This window comes from Sinocyclocheilus anshuiensis, unplaced genomic scaffold, assembly GCF_001515605.1.
Source record: "Sinocyclocheilus anshuiensis isolate Anshui unplaced genomic scaffold, SAMN03320099.WGS_v1.1 scaffold1409, whole genome shotgun sequence".
Classification (NCBI taxonomy): domain Eukaryota; kingdom Metazoa; phylum Chordata; class Actinopteri; order Cypriniformes; family Cyprinidae; genus Sinocyclocheilus; species Sinocyclocheilus anshuiensis.
Genome location: NW_015549642.1, coordinates 71,751 through 91,074, shown reverse-complemented (window position 1 = coordinate 91,074; position 19,324 = coordinate 71,751). Strand labels below are relative to the sequence as shown.

General features: G+C 35.9%; 4 protein-coding genes across 4 annotated transcripts; all 4 read right to left on the bottom strand.

Moving 5' to 3' along the window:
• Positions 1-1,214: 1,214 nt before the first annotated feature.
• On the bottom strand, positions 1,215-4,526 carry LOC107659883 (granzyme D-like). Its single transcript, XM_016448981.1, has 6 exons — positions 4,510-4,526; positions 4,406-4,422; positions 1,967-2,114; positions 1,639-1,804; positions 1,402-1,528; positions 1,215-1,249 (listed from the first exon to the last, which is right to left on the bottom strand). The coding sequence occupies exons 1-6, from the start codon at positions 4,524-4,526 to the stop codon at positions 1,215-1,217; spliced, it is 510 nt and encodes a 169-aa protein (XP_016304467.1).
• An 877-nt stretch (positions 4,527-5,403) lies between these two features.
• LOC107659902 (granzyme B-like) lies at positions 5,404-9,109 on the bottom strand. The gene is made up of 5 exons (XM_016449005.1): positions 9,057-9,109; positions 8,764-8,911; positions 8,433-8,601; positions 5,684-5,944; positions 5,404-5,579 (listed from the first exon to the last, which is right to left on the bottom strand). Exons 1-5 carry the CDS (start codon positions 9,097-9,099, stop codon positions 5,430-5,432), a joined length of 771 nt encoding a protein of 256 aa, XP_016304491.1. The 5' UTR covers positions 9,100-9,109; the 3' UTR covers positions 5,404-5,429.
• Positions 9,110-10,025: 916 nt separating this feature from the next.
• LOC107659882 (granzyme B-like) lies at positions 10,026-11,521 on the bottom strand. The gene is made up of 6 exons (XM_016448980.1): positions 11,506-11,521; positions 11,353-11,412; positions 11,016-11,163; positions 10,719-10,866; positions 10,365-10,622; positions 10,026-10,253 (listed from the first exon to the last, which is right to left on the bottom strand). Exons 1-6 carry the CDS (start codon positions 11,519-11,521, stop codon positions 10,104-10,106), a joined length of 780 nt encoding a protein of 259 aa, XP_016304466.1. The 3' UTR covers positions 10,026-10,103.
• Positions 11,522-12,140: 619 nt separating this feature from the next.
• On the bottom strand, positions 12,141-17,997 carry ercc1 (excision repair cross-complementation group 1). The gene is made up of 9 exons (XM_016449003.1): positions 17,848-17,997; positions 16,482-16,874; positions 16,105-16,208; positions 14,843-14,942; positions 14,538-14,614; positions 13,653-13,752; positions 13,452-13,523; positions 12,805-12,873; positions 12,141-12,608 (listed from the first exon to the last, which is right to left on the bottom strand). Exons 1-9 carry the CDS (start codon positions 17,908-17,910, stop codon positions 12,546-12,548), a joined length of 1,041 nt encoding a protein of 346 aa, XP_016304489.1. The 5' UTR covers positions 17,911-17,997; the 3' UTR covers positions 12,141-12,545.
• Positions 17,998-19,324: the final 1,327 nt, after the last annotated feature.

The following is a 19,324-nucleotide window of genomic DNA, read 5'->3' as shown; positions in this document are numbered from 1 at the left end:
AGATTTACTTTTTTTTTTATCTGTGTAAATTATAAATGATTCACAATTCTTTGCTATATTAGCAAGCTGTTAATATTGTGCATGTACAGAACTATTTACTTGAGACATCAACAATAAATAAAGATCCATTTGAATAAACTGTTTGGCTCTTCGTTTTTCACTTCATTATACATATATTCATAATTATAAATCAAATTGTATAGTATTACTGGACAGACAAATATTTTCCATTTGTGATACTGCCAATCATAAATTTCTGAACTGAAGTATCGCTGCTACATGATTCTGTATTCTGAGGTGAGCAGCAGTTTGCAAGACTTCCTGTGGCACCCTTTCTACATTTACACAGTTACATTAGCTGGTATTTTTTTCATCCCTCAATAATGTAGTTTATGTAATTTCTGGAAATCTAAAACATTTAGTCAGAATTTTTTTTAAAAAGCAAATGGTGGTATATTTAATTTTATGTTATTCAATTATCAACCTCAAAATGCTTTGGTGTGATTCAGACAGCTAGCAGCTAAGAAAGCATGAGATGCATTTTACTTCATATTAGCACCAACTCTTATGATCTCTGATATTCATCTGCCAGATAAGAGCTCTGGTCATTGCCCAAATAGGATTTGAACTTGTATTTCAAATACTGAAAAGCTTGTGTATTTACAAGTGTAGTTGGTTGTCACTGAAAGGATCTACTTTCGATAAGACAGACAGTATATAACAGACATATTGACACCTTAATAATATTCTCAACTTTGGCTCAAATACACTTCCTCTAGTTTTCACATCACTCACCACAGGCTTGCACACAAACGGGGGGACTTTTCACAACATCACTCAGAGAGCAAGAGGTTTTGGCAGGAACAGACTAATTAGACAAGTATCAAGCAATCACACACCAACCCCTGCACAGTTAAAATAACCATTATTTGAAATAAAATCTGTGCAATATAGTTGTTGTGTTCTGCCCATTTAAAAGACCATTAAGCAATGACTGTGAGAGTGTGAGTGTGAAGTACGCAAAACTGCAATCAGGCTACATGTTTTTGCTGTTGTTTAATGTAAAAACCAAATTTAAAATTAATTAATAATTTTAATTCATTTTCATTTTCTTTTTAATCCAGGGGAGGAAGTAGAAGATTTTAACATAAACTTGAGGATATGATTTATTTGTACAGTTACCATTAAACGTATATGAAGCAATTCCTTGTGGTTTAGTATTGCAGATAAGAGGACTCCCTGAATCCCCCTATGAATAAGATGGATAGAGAAATACATTAATATAATATAATAGAATATAATGTAATGTAATGTAATATACCATACAAAAAGCATGTTTCCCATCTGAAACACTACAGATCATTCTCTCAGAGTTGAAGTACAGCTGCCACATTTTTTCACATTTTGAGTTCTCCTCCAGTTTGAGATTGACTTCCCGCATCACATCTGATGCCTGGTTTCCTTTTGGGGTTTTCAACCACCAACCCGCAATGGAGCAGTGAACATTAGCTGGTGTTTTTCCATTCTTCTTAAAAAGAGGCATAACTTTCACAAATTTGCTCAGCTGCAAATAGCATAATAATTTAAAGAGAGCAAACAAAGTGCATAAAATGGAGTTACAGATGAAGGTGAAAGTACCTTTAGTAACATGATATCATAGCTGTAGTCCTTCTCCTTGTTCTGTTCAAACATAGGATGTCGGATGTATTTCCTCACTGGGATTCTCTGCTGGCTCTTCTCCTTCGTGATGTTGTGAGCTCCCAGAACAACCTCAAAGTGATCTCGACTAGAGAAGACACTACGACTGCGGAAAAGATCAAACTGTTTAATCAAGGTATTTTGGTCTTAATGTATTTGAATAGCTAAAACACAGATTTACACATGAAATAAAAGTCTCAAGGCTCAAGGCAAGGCAAGTCTCAAATCTTTTTGAAAAGCATAATAATGCAGCCTGGGATATACTCACTTCAAACAGTGGGCCGCTGTCAGTACATAATCCTCTCTGAGCAGCATCCCTCCACATGTGTGATGTTTATTGATCTGAATAGATGCCATGTATGGTCGGGAATTAAGTGCAGCCACTTTTCCTCCAATAATACCACTCTCCATCCCACCTGTGACAAAAAACAAACTCACACCATTACCAGATTACTTAAGTAGGAATTGGGCTTTTTAGGAGTCTAAGGAAGGTTGGAAGGCCACACATACTATAGAAATATATAGTATATAGTACTATAGAAGGGCCTAATGGTAATTAATTATCGACTTTTTAAGTTACAGATTTATTTATTTATTATTTTTTGAGCAGCAAATAATTTATGACGACTTATTTGAAACTGACCTGTGACATGCAATTCTTCTAAATGTAAATGTTAAACAAGAGTCCATGTACACCACATATCTTCTGATCACATTATGGTAGCAAAAAATGTTTACGGTGGTTTTTCTCTCTCTTCATCAAACCCTAAATCAGTGAACATTCAAAATATACTTTTCTGTAAAAACACATTATATTTGAAAAGATGCATTTCAATTGCAGCACCTAATCATCCACATGAGCCGTTGGTGCTAGAAACCCGATGATTTCTGCTTGTGGCTAAATTTAAAAATTGTACAAGTTCATACATTTTTATTTAAACCATATTCTAGCTTTCAAATGATTTTTGCTCTTGAAAAAAAAGATGCACAATACAAATTCAGAAAGAACAAAATGAATAAATTCTTACCAGCAAAAGGGATACCAAGGAGAAGAAAAACGTAAGGAAACATGATTGAGAAGTACAGTCTGAGTTTAAGCATTAAGTGAGCATGCTATTAAATTATTCAGACGCACTATCTGCACTCACTAGTTATATCTCCTCCCCCTCTAACCTCGAACCATAAATGTGTGTACAAAATACAAAAGCAGCTTAAACCCAGGCGACAACGGTATACTGACTAACAAAGTGGTGTCACAGAAACAAAATTGAAATACTGCACTCAATTATAAGTACTGTTACCAGAGAAGAAATTAAATGAAGTACCTTAATTCCAAATCTCGTGTTTATTAAAAAACTTTTGATGGACTGAAGTTTTGGTGTTCTGTTAAGATCACACACTGACTGATCAACGTAGTATTTTATTTGTGGTCAATGACTGAACGTTGCCTGTGGGAAGCAAAAAAACAAACATTGTGTGACATCAAAAACTTACTGGCTTAAAAAACAGGTGAACAGGGGACCAAAAAAAAAACACTGTCTTTTTTTTTTTTTTTAAAGAGGAAATGTTTGCAACGTACAAGAAGTGACTAATTATAAATTTTGAAAGCTGTTTCTGGCCTCTATAGTGACATTTGTACTTCACATACCTTTAGTATGGACATCTTAATCTTTGCTATTTCCTGGCACTTTCTGTCATTTTATACTATTACTATTTAATATATGTAATATATTATTAATGTATGTAATGGTGCATATGCTTTGGTAATTTATACCTTTCAACATCAAAAAGGAACAATGTTCTGGAGCTTCCTGTGGACCAAAGTTGGACAGCTGATTTTATTTTTGGCTTAGGATTTGTATGACCTTTGCTTGATAAATCAAATAATTTTTTGAACTTTGATTTGTTTTTCTCTATAATAACATTGATTTTGAGATGCACGTTTTAATTCACATTATCCCTCCTCCACCAAACTTTACAGCTGGCACAGTGCAGTCAGGCAGGTAACGTTGGCATAACTCCAGTTAACTCCTGGCTTCCGCTAACCCCAGACTCGCCCATCAGACTGCCAAACAGAGAAGAGTTATTTGTCACTCCACAGAACATGTTCCCACTGCTCCAGAGTCCAGTGGTGGCAATAATTCTGACCACAAACATATATTTCTGAACTGAATTATCACTGCCACATGATTCTATATTCTGAGGTGAGCAGCAGATACAGTGACTTCCTGCAGCCCTTGATGCACTTTCTCCTTGTTAGTTAGAACCCAGCCAGCGACAGTCACATTAGCTAGACATTTTTGATCTGTCTTAGGAAGGACAATATAGTTCATGTAATTTTTATCAAATCTGAAACAAATTTAGTCCGTTTTTTGTAATTAACAAATGGTGATATATTTCATTACATGTTATTAAATTACCAACCACAAAAATGCTTTGGAATTTGTTATTCAGTCAACTATCAGATGAGAAAGCATGAGATGCATTTTACTTCATGTGATCACCTACAGTATGAACTCTTATCATCTCTGATATTCATCTGCCAGATAAATAAAGCGGCATCAGAGACCTGGTCATTGCCCAAATAGGATTTGAACTTTTGTATTTTAAATACTGAAATTTAAATGAAAAGAATCAGCTTTACATATTTACAAGTGTAATAGTTTGTTGTCAATGAATGGATCCACATTCAATAAGACAGACCAACATGTCAAAATGCATTTCCTGAGAGACAGTATAGAATATGACATATTGACATCTAACTAGAATGTTCTCAACTTTGGCTCAAATACACTACTCTAGTTTTCATACCTCCTTTCAGACCACATGCTTGCGTGCAAAGAAAGGGGCTTCATAGGTGGAATTTTCACAAGGTCACTCAGAGAGCACAGAGGTGTGAAATCACATGAGCAACAACAGGTTTCTGCAGGAACAGACTAATTTGATGAGTATCAAACAATCACACATAAACCCTACACAGTTAAAGTAACCATTATTTAAAGCAAAATGTGTGCAATTAAGTTTGTTTTAGTTTTGCCCATTTAAAAGCAAAAAGTGTGAAAGTGTGAAGCATGTAAAACTGCAATCATGTTTTCACTGTTGAATTGACTCTTTTTGTCATTACTATTTTAGGTAACAAGATTGATCAGGTTGGCCCTTGCAGCTATGATGGCAAATATATGGAGCCTACAGTCGGCACAGAAAAGAATTTCAACTGTGATCAGCTGTAGTCATTTTGATTAGCTCAGCATGAAAAGAGCTTTCCTGGAGCATTTCAGTCCTTGGTAGTGTAACTGAAGCAAACAATCAGCTATGGGTGGCAAGGCACTGTCAAAAGATCTCCGAGATAAAGTTGTGGACAGGCACAAGTCAGGAGATGGATACAAAAAAATTTCAAAGGCTTTATCAATGCCTAGAAACACAGTGTATTGTGGTAGTATTATTAAGAAGTGGAAGGTATTTGGTTCAACACAGACCCTCCCTGGATCAGTTGCACTGAGTAAATACAGCCTGACAAAACAAAAACTGTGTCCGTCTTTATTTAAGGCCGCAAAGCAACAAAATGTGATAATTTTAAAGTGGGGTGATTCTTTTCTATACCCACTGTACATGTATTAGCAAACTTAAATGCAGATTAACAAGTGGTTAAAAAAAAAGTATAAAAGTGAAACAACAACAAAAACACCTTTAATGTAAGAACCCAGATTATTTATTTATTTATTTGTTTAATTTTAACCAATGTTCTTTTTAATCCAGGGGAGGAAGTAGGAGGTTTTTACATAAACTTGAGGATATGATTTATTTGTACAGTTACCATTAAAGGTATATGAAGCAATTCCTTGTGGTTTAGTATTGCAGATAAGAGGACTCCCTGAATCCCCCTATGAATAAGATGGATAGAGAAATTTAGAATAGAATAGAATAGAATAGAATAGAATAGAATAGAATAGAATAGAATAGAATAGAATAGAATAGAATAGAATACCATACAAAAAGCATGTTTCCCATCTGAAATACTACAGATCATTCTCTCAGAGTTGAAGTACTGCTGCCACTTGTTTTTACATTCAGTGCTGAACTGCAGTTTGAGATTGACTTCCCGCATCACATCTGATGCCTGGTTTCCTTTTGGGGTTTTCAACCCCCAACCCGCAATGGAGCAGTGAACATTAGCAGGTGTTTTTCCATTCTTCTTAGGAAAAGGCATAACTTTCACAAATTTGCTCATCTTGGCTTTGTTCTTCAGCTGCAAATAGCAAAGTAATTTAAAGAGAACAAAGTGCATAATATAGACAGTGTTGGGAGTAACTCATTACAAAAGTAATATTACAGTAGTAGGCCTATATTACTTTTTGCTGTAACGCAGTAATATAACGCATTACTAATACAATTTGGGTAATATTATTACTCGTTACAATCTCAGTAACGCAAGTTACAACAACATTTTAACTCAAAATTAAGTGGTGAATTTACCAACACCGCAAAACAGCACCAGAGAAAAAATTCCGCGGGTAAACTAGTTTGTCTATTTCCTGTTGCTGGAATTAGACGGTTGAGATGACTGCAGAGACGGATTCTACATTTGTGTGATGGACACACTCCTGTTATTTTCAGTTCATCAGAGAAAAGGATAAGACTGCATAGTCAGGTGCAATATGTGCGACACCAAACTCTCAACATGGAGAAATAGCACGAGTAAAACCTGGAAACACCTGGGGTCTCATTTATAAAACTCTCTGTAGATTTCATCCTAAAAGTGCACGTAGGCACAAAAGCTAGATTTTGCGTACGCTCAAAAGTTTTCAGATTTATAAAACCATGCGTACGCCAGAACCTGCGCAAAAATCCCTTTATAATTCCCAGTCAGGGGAAGATTGTGCGTACGTGCATCTCCACCCCGTCTCCTCCCCATAATCACCATATATGGAGCTTTCAACGCCTAGTTTTACTATGCATAACCTCATTTGCATATCATTTCTATGCATATTCCCATCCACGTGATACCACGTTTAACACAGTCAAAGGTACAAGTCATTAAAGCGTTAGTTCACCCAAAAATAAAATTTCTGTCATTAATTACTCACCCTCGTGTCGTTTCAAACTTGTAAGACCTCCGTTCATCTTCGGAACACAAATTAAGATATTTTTGATGGAATCTGAGAGCTGACTGACCCTGCATAGACAGCAACGCAACTGAAATGTTCCCAAGTCCAGAAACGTAGCAAGGAGATCAGTAAAATAATCCATGTGACATCAGTGGTTCATCAGCAATTATACGAAGCTACGAGAATACTTTTTGTGCGCGAAAGAAAAAAAAAACGAAGTTATTCAACAATTCATCTCCTCGGCATCACCCTGGTGCCATTTTGGAGAGTATCCACTGAACGTAAACAGATCAAATCACAACAGCGTAGGAAACAGATCCGGCGTGACGCAGCTGACACAGAACAGCATACGTTGTTGAGTGACAGGTGGACAGGAGGATGATTTTTACCGCTATTTTGAAGTTATTTTAGGTACTCTGCCTTTGCACTGTCTGCAAAAAGTGAGATGTCACGCCAAGGCAAAAGGCAGTAGCTTCCACATTACATACAATATTTTGGTGCTGATCACCATTTACAGAATCATTATAGTAACATAGCCAGGTTAGGTTCACAGAGTAAGTTACCATGGAAACTGACTCTGAGTACAAGTTACCTCTCTTTCAGAAACGGGTTTGACTTACCCTGCTTTCTCGGGTTTGACATACCTCACATTCTGAAACGGAAAACCCAGAGTTTCCCTCATTTCAGGGTTAACATAGTTTTCACTTAACCTTCTGAAACGTGCCCTTGTATGACCAAAAATGAGGAAGTATTTTTGTTGTTTGTTTCTGCTGTTCGATCGCGCCGGCGCCTCACGCACACACATACAGCATTGCAAACGTTGCAGCCTGTTCATTATCAGAATAAAATACAGTCAACCAAACATATAGATACACTGGTTAATTTAAATTAGTGCGTACTGCGTAGAAGGCTACAATCCGTGCCGTTTGGGCCAAACACACATTTGCTCATGTGATGAGGATGTTTTTAAGCGCTTTAAGCCTGGTTTACATAATAAATAATAGTTTAGCATTCAAATACATCTTAGCATTCAAATACATCACAAATATGGAATTGGATTAATGCTGAATGAGAGAGTAGGCTGCGCGAGAACGCCGTTTGCTTTCAGTTTCGCATTGAATTAGCCTGGCTCTTTTTGAATTTTGGCTTGTTTAGCAAATTTTTTCATTCTTGTTTTCTTCTGAAACCGTTCAAAATAGCTAGGCTAGGTATTGTGTTTATTAGTTGTACATTATAACATTTTTGCTTTATTTAACGGTGTTATTTATGAATGTAATAATGCGGTTTGTGCTTATCTGTGTTTAACCTAAACTACAATGTAACATTAATGTAGACCTACATAACGGTATCTAAATATGATTTCATAATTTTATGCTGTATAGACCTACCACATTACCCTCCACTGGATGTAGAATGAGCAGCAATAAACTACATTTTGGCATTTTATAATAATTTTGGTGAAAGGAACTCAAAAGTAGTGAAACGCATTACAATTCAGAGACAGTAATATTGTAATGTAACTAATTACTTTCAAAAGACAGTAACTAGTAATATATAATGTATTACATTTTGGAAGTAACTTGCCCAACACACTGAATATAGAGTTACAGTAGGTGAAGGTGAAAGTACCTTTAGTAACATGATATCATAGCTGTAGTCCTTCTCCTTGTTCTGTTCAAACATAGGATGTCGGATGTATTTCCTCACTGGGATTCTCTGCTGGCTCTTCTCCTTCTTCGTGATGTTGTGAGCTCCCAGAACAACCTCAAAGTGATCTCGACTAGAGAAGACACTACGGCTGTGGAAAAAAATCAAAAACTGTAATGAAGGTATTTTGGTCTTCAAGTAATTGAATAACTAAAACACAAATTTACAGATAAACTAAAAGTATTGAGGCTATAACATTCTTTTTGAAAAGCATCATAAGTAATCCTTCACATGCAGCCTGGGACATACTCACTTCAAACAGTGGGCCGCTGTCAGTACATAATCCTCTCTGATCAGCATCCCTCCACATGTGTGATGTCTATTGATCTGAATAGATGCCATGTATGGCCTGGAATGAGGTTTAGCCTCTTTTCCTCCAATAATACCACTCTCCATCCCACCTATGACAAAAACATGAGTAACTCACACCAGACTATTTAAATTATATTCTAGCTTTAAATATTTAATAGTTTTCCAACATTTTTACTTAAAAAAAAATACAAATACAATACAAATTCTGAAAAAAAGGAATGAATGATATCTTACCAGCCAAAGAGATAACAAGGAGAAGAAAAGAATAATGAACCATGGTGCAACAGCCTGCGTTTAAGCATTAAGTGCTGCCAAAATACTCAAACCCACTCTCTACCCTCACTAGTAGTAACCCCTCCCCCTCTTACCTCAAACCACAAATGTGTGTACAAAATAACAGTCTTTTTAGGGGAGGTGTTTGTAACATACAAGAAGTGAGTGATTTCTAAACCCTAAATTGAAGATCATTACATACAGTATCTTTGCGCATGTCAATCATTTTAATGTTAATATTAGTTGTTCTTTTTGCTTTTGTACAACAGATAAATAACAATTTATATGTTTTAGACACTTTATATTTAGATAACCGCGAATCATTTTATTCTCCCGCATCCCGCACACACACGAGTCTCTTCCCGCCCGCACCCGCACTCGCCCATCAAGAGTTGTCCCGCGCCGCACTCTGTTGCGTTGGGTCCCGCGGGAGTGCAGGTCTCTTAAGATACAGTATGTACTTTGCTTTACTTTTGTATGGACAAATTCATCTTTGCAGTTACCTAGCTGGAACTTTTCTGTCATTTCATAACATTTTATATATAATGGTATGATAATCTACCTTTCATCATCAAGAATCAACAATGTTCTGTAACTTCCTGTGGACCAAAGTTCTACAGATGCTTTTATTTTTGACTTACATGTGTAAGTACAGGTACATTTATTTTTGTACAGGTTTTGCTTGAAAAAAACATTATTATTTGCATTTTAATTTAATAACTTTCATTTTGTGAGATGTAAATTCGCTTTTTAAAATGTATATGCAAATTAAGAAGGCTAGTCCAATAAGTAGGTTATATCATAGAGGACCTTAGTGGGCCCACTTGTTCTCCCTGAAGACAGCCTTGGAATCAAAATACAGAGAAAAGGTCAAATAAATTATTCTTAACCATTTGAATGACATTCCATATGGAAATAGCATCAGGGACTAGGCAAGAATTAGTAAAAGAGCTTTTTAGGCTTAAACACATGATAGATCATTTATGTGCATAGATGATGCTATTTCAATCACTTAATGTTTTTCTTAATCCACGGGAGGAAGGCAGATATTTTCATATAGACTTCAGGGTATTTCTTGTATGTACAGTCATAAGGATATGTGTATGCAGCCATTCCTTTAAGTTCAGAGTCACAAAAAAGAGGACTGCCAGAATCACCCTAAAGAAACAAAGGAAAGACTTAAAATGTAGTCTGCCACAATGTGAATTTATGTGAAATATAAGATGACATAATTTTTTTGCTAATAATCAAAAGTGATAGTTGCAGTACCTGACAGAACGCCCTTTTCCCATCCGAGACACTACAGATCATTTTCTCAGAGTTGAAATGGTGTTTCCACTTGTTTTTGCATTCAAAGCTGAACTGTAGTTTGAGGCTGACTTCCCACAGAACATCTGATGCTCTTCCTCCGGGTTTTTTCATGCCCCAGCCAGCAATGGAGCATTCCACATGGGCAGGAATATCCTCATTGTTCTTAGGTAGCTCAATAACATCCACAAACTCATTTCGCACAGCTTTGGTCTTCATCTGTAACATATTAGTCAGTGAATACCTCTATAAAATAAAAAATAATAATAATTTACGATCCACCCAAAAAAAGGACCATTTGAGCACCAATAATACCTTTAGTAACATGATATCATAGGTCAAGCCATCATTTTCATACTTAGGATTTCTGATGTACTTGTCTACTTGGATAATCTGCTGGCTGTCCTCGTTCTGGCTAATATTGTGAGCTCCCAGAACAACTTCTAAGAAGTTGGTGGTCTTGCTGTGAAAACATTTATTGTTCAGGTTATTTTAAGAGGTGACAACTGCAGAGCATCATGTTAGTACACTGCTTAAAAAAATAATAATCCAGATAAAGACTACAATACCTCATCATGTTCAAATACTAATATATTAATTGTATATACTCACTCCAAACAGTGAGCCGATGTCAGCACATAATCATCACTAATCAGCATCCCTCCACACTTATGTTGTCTTCTATACTGGAGAGATGCCATGTTTGGTCTGGAATGGGGTTTAACCTCTTTGCCTCCAACAATACCACTCTCTAATCCTCCTGTGGTCATGATACAAGAGGTTTTTATTTTAATTTATTTTAATAAATCACTGAAACTGCTTGCAAGCCATTGATAAAAAAAATATGTGGAAACATACAGAAATAGGTCTTAATATATTAATAGTATTCAATTAAAACATTCCCTCCCAAAAGAATCGGCCTTATTGATGTAAGATGTGAATGTCTTACCGAACAGAGAGAAGACAGACAGCAGGAGACAGACGGTGAGCAGCATGATGTACGACTGTGCTGATGCAGGAATGAAACATGAGCAGAATTTGACCTACAGTGTGGTCTACTCTTATATGTGACAAGAGTATGTAGGTCAGAGACTCTTCTCACCTATATACTCGCACATTATAAAAGCACACAATGGAAATTTGTAGGGGAAAGATCTCACTTGCATGTATTAATAACAGCGAGTTCTCAGAAATTTTTTTTTTTTTTTTAAATACATCTAATACATCTGAACATCTAAAAACCCAAAAAATTCAGTCATCATTTACTCTCCCATATCATTCCAAACCTGCATTACGTGCTTTCTTCTGCAGAACACAAAAGGAGATATTTTGAGGAATGTTGGAAACCAAACAGTTTTGGTGACCATTGAATTCCATTATATGGACCAAAAAACTGTCTTTTTCAAAATATCGCCTTTATGCTTGACAGAAGAAAGTCATACAAGTTTGAAACAACATGAGGGTGAGTAAATAATGACAGAATTGTAATTTTATTTGGTTTGACTATCTCTTTAAGAACTATGTGAACAATATAACCTCCACATTAATGCAAGTTGTGAGATTAAGGCTGTGATGTCGTTTTCTGTGGCAATTGTGATGGCAATGAACTTTTGGCCCACAAACACATTCATACTCTGAGTCAGTTTGACCATAAAGTCTAATTCTGACGTATCATTTGAGTCTGTTCTTAAGTTTCCACCATTTTTTTTAATGTATGACAAGTGGTTCCTACAGGTTTTGTTTCGGTTGCAATAAGAATCATGGAGTTATTATAGAATCTCCCCTCCCACTCTAAAAGAACAACATAACATACTGCAAAATAGTGTTGAAATTTATTGAAATTTTCATAAACACACATGAAAATTTTTTTTATTTTAACTAAAATGTTAACCTTGCCTCATCCTACTGAGTCAGACTGAATTTACAGAATTACAAAAGCAGGTTACGTTCTTTACAAAAGTTAATAAATAAACCACTGCATTTATGGCTGTTTATGCCCCAAATTAAAGGCCGAGATCATCATAGGCCAACGACCCTGAAGCCTCCAGCTGACCTTGTGCTATATGGCTCCAGAACCTTATTCTAGGCACTCTGTTCTAAGACAGTTGGTGATTTCAAGAAAAGCAGTTTGGCTTTATCAGCTCAGCTTTCCTTCTTCTTGGTCTTTATGAAGGGCTGGTGCAGTACATCATAAAGCCTTCTTGCCTAAATGAACCACAAACAGGACAGGAAATTAAGACACATACCTTTGGACAAGTTTAAAGTGTAAAATGCACTTACTGTTAAAGTTCATGAGCAATAATAATATATGTAAAACTATGTACAGTAACACATGTAAACTGATATCAGATGCTACATATAAAGCCAACTGCTCAAAACATATCAAAGTGTCTCTGCACACCTTTTGTGGACCAAGTCCAGGACACAAAACCAGTTCTTCCTTAGAGGCCTTAATGATTCCCTCCAAAGACTGAAGAGATAAAACGGAATCAACGTAAAAGAACATACAATTGATACAATTTTATACAATTACATATTTCAAGATTATTGGCAATGGGTTTTATATACACAAAATCAAAAGTTTAAGGTGGTAAGATTGATTGATTGATTGATTGGAAAAAAGTATCTTAAACTCAACAAGTCTGCATAATTATTTGATCAAAAATGTGAATTTAAAATAACTGTTTTCCATTTTAATATATTTTAATTTAAAATGTAACATATTCCTGTGACTGCAAAGCTGAATTTTCAGCAGCCATTACTCCAGTCTTCAGTGTCACATGACAGAAATCAATTTAATATGCTGATTTTGTGTTCAAGTAACATTTCTTTTTATCAATGTTGAAAACAGTTGTGCTGCTTAATATCTTTGTTGAAATTGATAAATTTTTTCAAAGTCTTTACTGTCACTTTTGATTAATTAAATGTGTCCCTGTTGAATAAAGCTAATAATTTCTTTAAAAAAAAATCTTACTGACCTCAAACATTTGAACAGTAGTGTAAGTAATGCAGTAAATGTGCAACATATCAAGGAAAATAATTCCTTACAGAAAAAGTAGACAGGAGAGTCATGGCATCTGTCTTATTGACAGACTTCACTGTGGTTAAACAATCTGTAACCTGTCAAACAAAAAGGAAGTATTAAATAGGACCAAAAAAACAAAACAATTATAGGAATGATGTCATCAGTGTATGATTAAATGAACCAAACATAATCATTTTAGATGTATTAGGTTTTTGTGCTCTAACCTGGGACAAGTAATTTTTCTCCACTTGTTCTTTCAGAACATCTGCAGGTTTTTTCTCGTAGGATTTATATGTCTCAATGTAACGGCCTGCTTCTTCAGGACTTACACACACAAACGGATATGTTTAATTATAGGAACTGAATTGAAGCACTAAAAAGAACAGGGCTTGAACTTTAAAGGGGTCATATGATGTTGCTAAAAAGAACATTATTTTGTGTATTTGGTGTAATGAAATGTGTTTATGCGGTTTAAGGTTCAAAAAACACATTATTTTCCACATACTGTACATTGTTTCTCCTCTATGACCCGCCTTTCTGAAACCTCAGCGACCAGCACGGATCAGCTCCAGGCATGACGAAGCGGATATCGTCCTCTTTTGGAAGACCAAACAAAGTAGTTTCGCTTTCACAACGAATCACACAGTGCCTTCACGACATGGCGGCGGCAACAACAATACTACAGCGAGAATAAAAGTTACGCCTTTTTTCTTTGCGTGAACATTTGGGCGGCGTTATGCTCATGAACATTATGCTCGGCGTTATGATTCAAACACGAGTTTTGAGCAGTGTAGAGTAGTGCTTGTTGTTTGTCATTTCTCCGATCACAAATCTTCCCACATCGTGACGTAGACATGTGGGGGCGTGTTAGAACGAGCCGTTTTAGGTAGGCGTGGTTGACTCTTAACTTTTATAAAGAATATCTCTTTGGATTTGAGACTTTAGTCTTTGCAACTTTACAAATCTTCTTTATGCACCAAGAGCTTGTAACACTTCAAAGAGAAAGGAAAAATTGAAATCGCATCATATGACCCCTTTAACACCATATGTTGACAAAAGCCACTAAAGGAATTCCCCTTTCGCTTGATTATTTTGAATCATCCCCTTACCTCCAGGCCAAAATGAGGGTACAGTCAGCCATGATGCATATTCGAGCAAGCTCTTTCAGTGCATGATGAGGGTCTTTCTGATAAATGAGGAAGAGAGAAATGGGAAATGAACATAAACAGCCTCTAACTGAAGAGCTTAAAAATTCAAAAGCTGGCATTAAGAGGCTATATTTTACTGACCATCATGATCTATTTGGCATTGAATTCAGAAAGATTTAAAAAACACTACACATTTGAGAATGGGCAAAGAAACAGGAAAAACAAAGAAATTTAAGTGAATTAGTGAGTGAGACAGACAGACTCACCACGTCAACCTGGACGAGTAATATTCTGAGGGTGAAACTCTGTCCCAGCTGTTTCAGACGCTCATGGACGTAGTTTGGGTTCAAATGATGGTAACGCACACTGCAGTCATGAAGATAAAGAGAAACTAAAACATCACACACTGTACTGATATAAGATTGGTGAATATAAGCACTATAGAAAATTATTTTCAATTTTCCATTTGCAATTTAGTAAAATTAAACCATTGGTTAAGGGACTAAAAACATTTGCAATGATTCATATTCACATGATTTACTCACCCACAAGTTGTTCCAAACCTGTATGAATGTTGCTAACCAAACTGTTGATGGTAGCCATTGACTGCCATAGTATAGAAAAAAAATCAATGGAAGTCAATGGCTACCATTAACCACTTAGTTACCAACATTCTTCAAAATACCTTCTTTTGTGCTCAACAGAAGAAAGAAACTCATTCAGGTTTGGAACAAGTGGAGGGTGAGTGAATGTTTTGGTGAACTATCCCTTCAAATACATGAAAGCCTCATCCTGCCATACACATGAAATTCCATTTTACACAGAAACAAGCAATTCCAAATATAAAAAGCTTTTGTTAATTTACATTTCTCAATTGTTTATACATTGTCTATGCTGTATTGTCATACCAATCATGAGTTTCAGCCACAACACACGTCTGTTACCTTGAATTCTCACTTATTTTCTTTGAAAAGACAGGATGATGCGGTTTCACACTTGACCAGCTCAGAGTATTCCATTCTCACATAACACTTACAAAATGTGTTTTAAGTGCACATACACATGCTTACACCCAGGTTTCTAGATTTTAACACTAAACACTCAATATTTCATTGCATTAAATATTAATAAAGTACTATTTCATTATTTCATACTACTTCATAACCTTTAATATACAAATCTAGGACAGGTTTTGACATCATACAAATATCAACTTATTACTTTCTTTCCTCCATGATTCAGTACATTAAAAGCCAACAATAAGTTGATCTGGAATTGGCCCCAAATGTGCAAAACAGCACTGGTTTCATATTCATGATTGATGAAGCTTCTAGGTTTTCATTGTGTGCATTTGGATTCCTATTTTGAATAGGCGTTTTGACTTGATTTTTTAAAAAGGGCATACAAAACGAAACACTGACAACTGTAATATCAGATAAAAAAATATTACAAATATTAGAACTGCAATATTTTCAAACCGGTGTAATATATCTTCTCTCCTGTACCATACATATTCCCAAAAACCAACCTGAGAAAAAGAGCACAGGTTGTCTGTCCCAAAACATAGTCTGGCACAACTTCTCCAAACTCCCAAGGAACATTTCTCACAAACTTTAGGATGGGGTTACCTCTCTGTAAACAGATGAATACATAATATTATATAATCATGTTCTATATTTGCATTTTATATAGTGGAAATCAACTAAAAGGTGCAGTCAGTATGTTTTGATTTGTGTTTGGATGTTTTATTAACACATTTAAATGAATGCATGAAATCCATTTTTTATATTCTGCTACTTCACACCAGAGAATTTCTCAAAAGTACAGTTCATTTCTTTGTGTAAAACAGGGAAAAAATATAAAGAATAGCTTTAAAGCAGAAAAATGAACATGCAATATACAGACCTGTCGAGGACTGACAATAATACTGTTTCCAGATCCTAAGAGATGAGTAGGAATGATACAACTCTCCGAACTCTGACCTTCCTCTTTCGTTTGATCTTCTGTTTGTACTTTTGCTGGTCCCTGCTGCTCAGTCTCAGGTTTTCCAGAGTCTGTGGAAACTAACTGATCCACTGACGTACTAACTGATCCACTGTCAGCTGTGTTTGCACTGCTTTGCCCTGCAGCATCGTTCCTACTTTGTTTCTCTGGTCCATGGGCTGCTCCCTGAAGTGCCCTGTTTTTGCTCTGAACAACAAACTCTGCATAGGACAGTGGTTGGCCAGGAGCTGGAGGCGCACTCTGAGCAGATGGGGTCTCTACTTGACCATCTTTGGCCTTAAACAAAGATGTCACCTGTGTGAACAAAAGAAACTGGGTTACTTGAGCCATTTAAAAAACACTGCTATTTGAGTGTTTTAATGGAATCTTAAAGGGGCCATATGCACTTTTGTACCTTTCCATTGTTAAGTCCACTTATGATGTTAGTCAAGGTTTCAACTTATTATTTTTGTTACGTGAAGGTCACATTAAAACAGTCTCGGTCTCTGACACTTTTTACTATGTCTTTACTGAACATTAGATTTTTATTGTTTTAACCTTGTCCAGGACTCACATTCAAAAAGAAAAAAGAAAGAAAATCCATTATAAAATATCATGTTTAAACAAAATGTGTAGAACTATGATGATACAAACAATGAAGAAAATAAGTTAAATATTTATTTTGTGAAAATAATGTTCCTTTTTTTTTTATTAATGTCCCACTGTTTTGGACTAACGGGTTTGAATTAACGTGAGGGTTTGTAAACGAACGAATTGTAAGTTTTGGATTAACTTAACGTTTAAACCTAGAGAACGAGCAGCACGACATGGATAAAATATTAATCTAGCATGTTGTGAATAGGTTTTTTTTTTAAAGTTTTGCACATATAGTTCTAGAGTAGTTCATGTCTTGGGCTGTTCCTGTTGTGGTGGGCAACGTGACGCATCAATACATTTTGAGTCATCAACACCTTGTTACCGGAAAACCGGGAAAAAAAATGTGTTAAAGTTGCAAATGAAGTTGGCATATCGCGCTTGTGATGTTACTGATTTAGTCTGTAAGGGTGACAAACCTCACTTTACAAAATAGACTTTAAGATTTTTACTAGAGCTGATTGACGCTGTTTGGTGATTTACAGTACATGCATTACAGGTTCAATCCCACAGATTCAAATCATGGTGATAGTTTATGTATGAAGCTTTTTGGGGTTCGAGCCTCCATTCTCACAGTTACTAGCCACTACAACACACCATAGCAACACAATCTTAATAAAGAAACAAAACCCACCGGAATTCTTTCCTTTGTTAACGCGGAGTCGTCCAAATTGATATTGAATCTCCTTTTTTCCATTTATTAATTAATCAGTAAATACACAAACCAGAGAAACCTATGAATCCTTCTTCTTTTTCTTCTTGTTTTATGGCGAATAACTCCTTAGGAGCATTATCGCCACCTACTGTACTGGAGGTCAAGTAAACTTTCATAGGTGATGAGACTGAAATTTGAGTGTAAAAAAAAACATTGGTGGATGTTTCCTATTCTCTCCAATCTATGGCCATTTTCATGTAAACCCATAAGTGCCAGTGTTGATTTCAACCCTGTATGTCCCAGTCTTAATCTAGACAGCCATACCTCTTCTTTCCTATTTCTTCCCTGACAATTTATCTTCCCTACTGTCTGCGTAATATTATAACACCATCTCCCTGTGCTGCTATTATCCCATCTAATTAGCCATTTATTCATTAACTTTTTCTCTAAAATCGACTTTGCCTCCTTTTTCCCCATTGCTACTTTAACATCCACCTCCATCTTGTCTAGTGCTTTTTTTGCTAGTTTATCAGCAACTTCATTACCAGATACCCCAACATGTGCTGGCACCCAACAAAAATATACCATTATTCCAGCCTCTTTCAATCTGTATAAAGATAGATACACTTCCATTAATAAATCTTCTCTGTCTGATCTCGCATGTGCTATACTAATTAAAGCTGAAGACAAATCCGAACATATTACCACTTTATTTGGTCTGATTCGTTCAACCCACTGTAGTCCTATTATTATAGCTGCTAACTCTGCAGTGACTGAAGAGTTACTGACAAATCATCTGGCAATTTAAAACTAATTCGTACTTTAAATTTTGGGAATATATACAACTATTCCAACCTTTTGACTAACAGGTTCCTTAGATCCATCCGTAAATATTTGTAATGTTGAATACAATTTATTATTTAGAATAGCATTAACCTCCTTTCCAATGTATTCACCTTTGGGCTTGTCTAGTAAGCTCAAATCTTCATGTGGTTCAGGGACTCTCCATAGTGGGGCATCAGTGAGTGGTACATTAGGACAGAAGATCTTATTATCCATGCCATACTCCTTGGCCCATACTCTACTCTTCCATCCAAAACTACATCCTCCATCATACAAATATTCCCAGCACTCCTCCAGTACTTTACGAGTGAGGTGAGTACTTACTGATTGTTGAAGATTCACCCAACACGTCATTGTCAATTTTATCCTTCTAAGAGGCATCTCGCCCATTTCTACCCCAATTGTATCTACAGGTGATGTTTTAATTGCTCCACAACATATTCTTAATGCTCTGGATTGTATGATATCTAATTTTTTAAGTAAAGATTTGGTTGCTGACCCATATACAATGCATCCATAGTCAAAGCAGGAACGAATCAATGCTTGATACATACACAACAATGCACTACGACTAGCTCCCCAATTGTGACTAGCAACTGTACGCATGCAATTT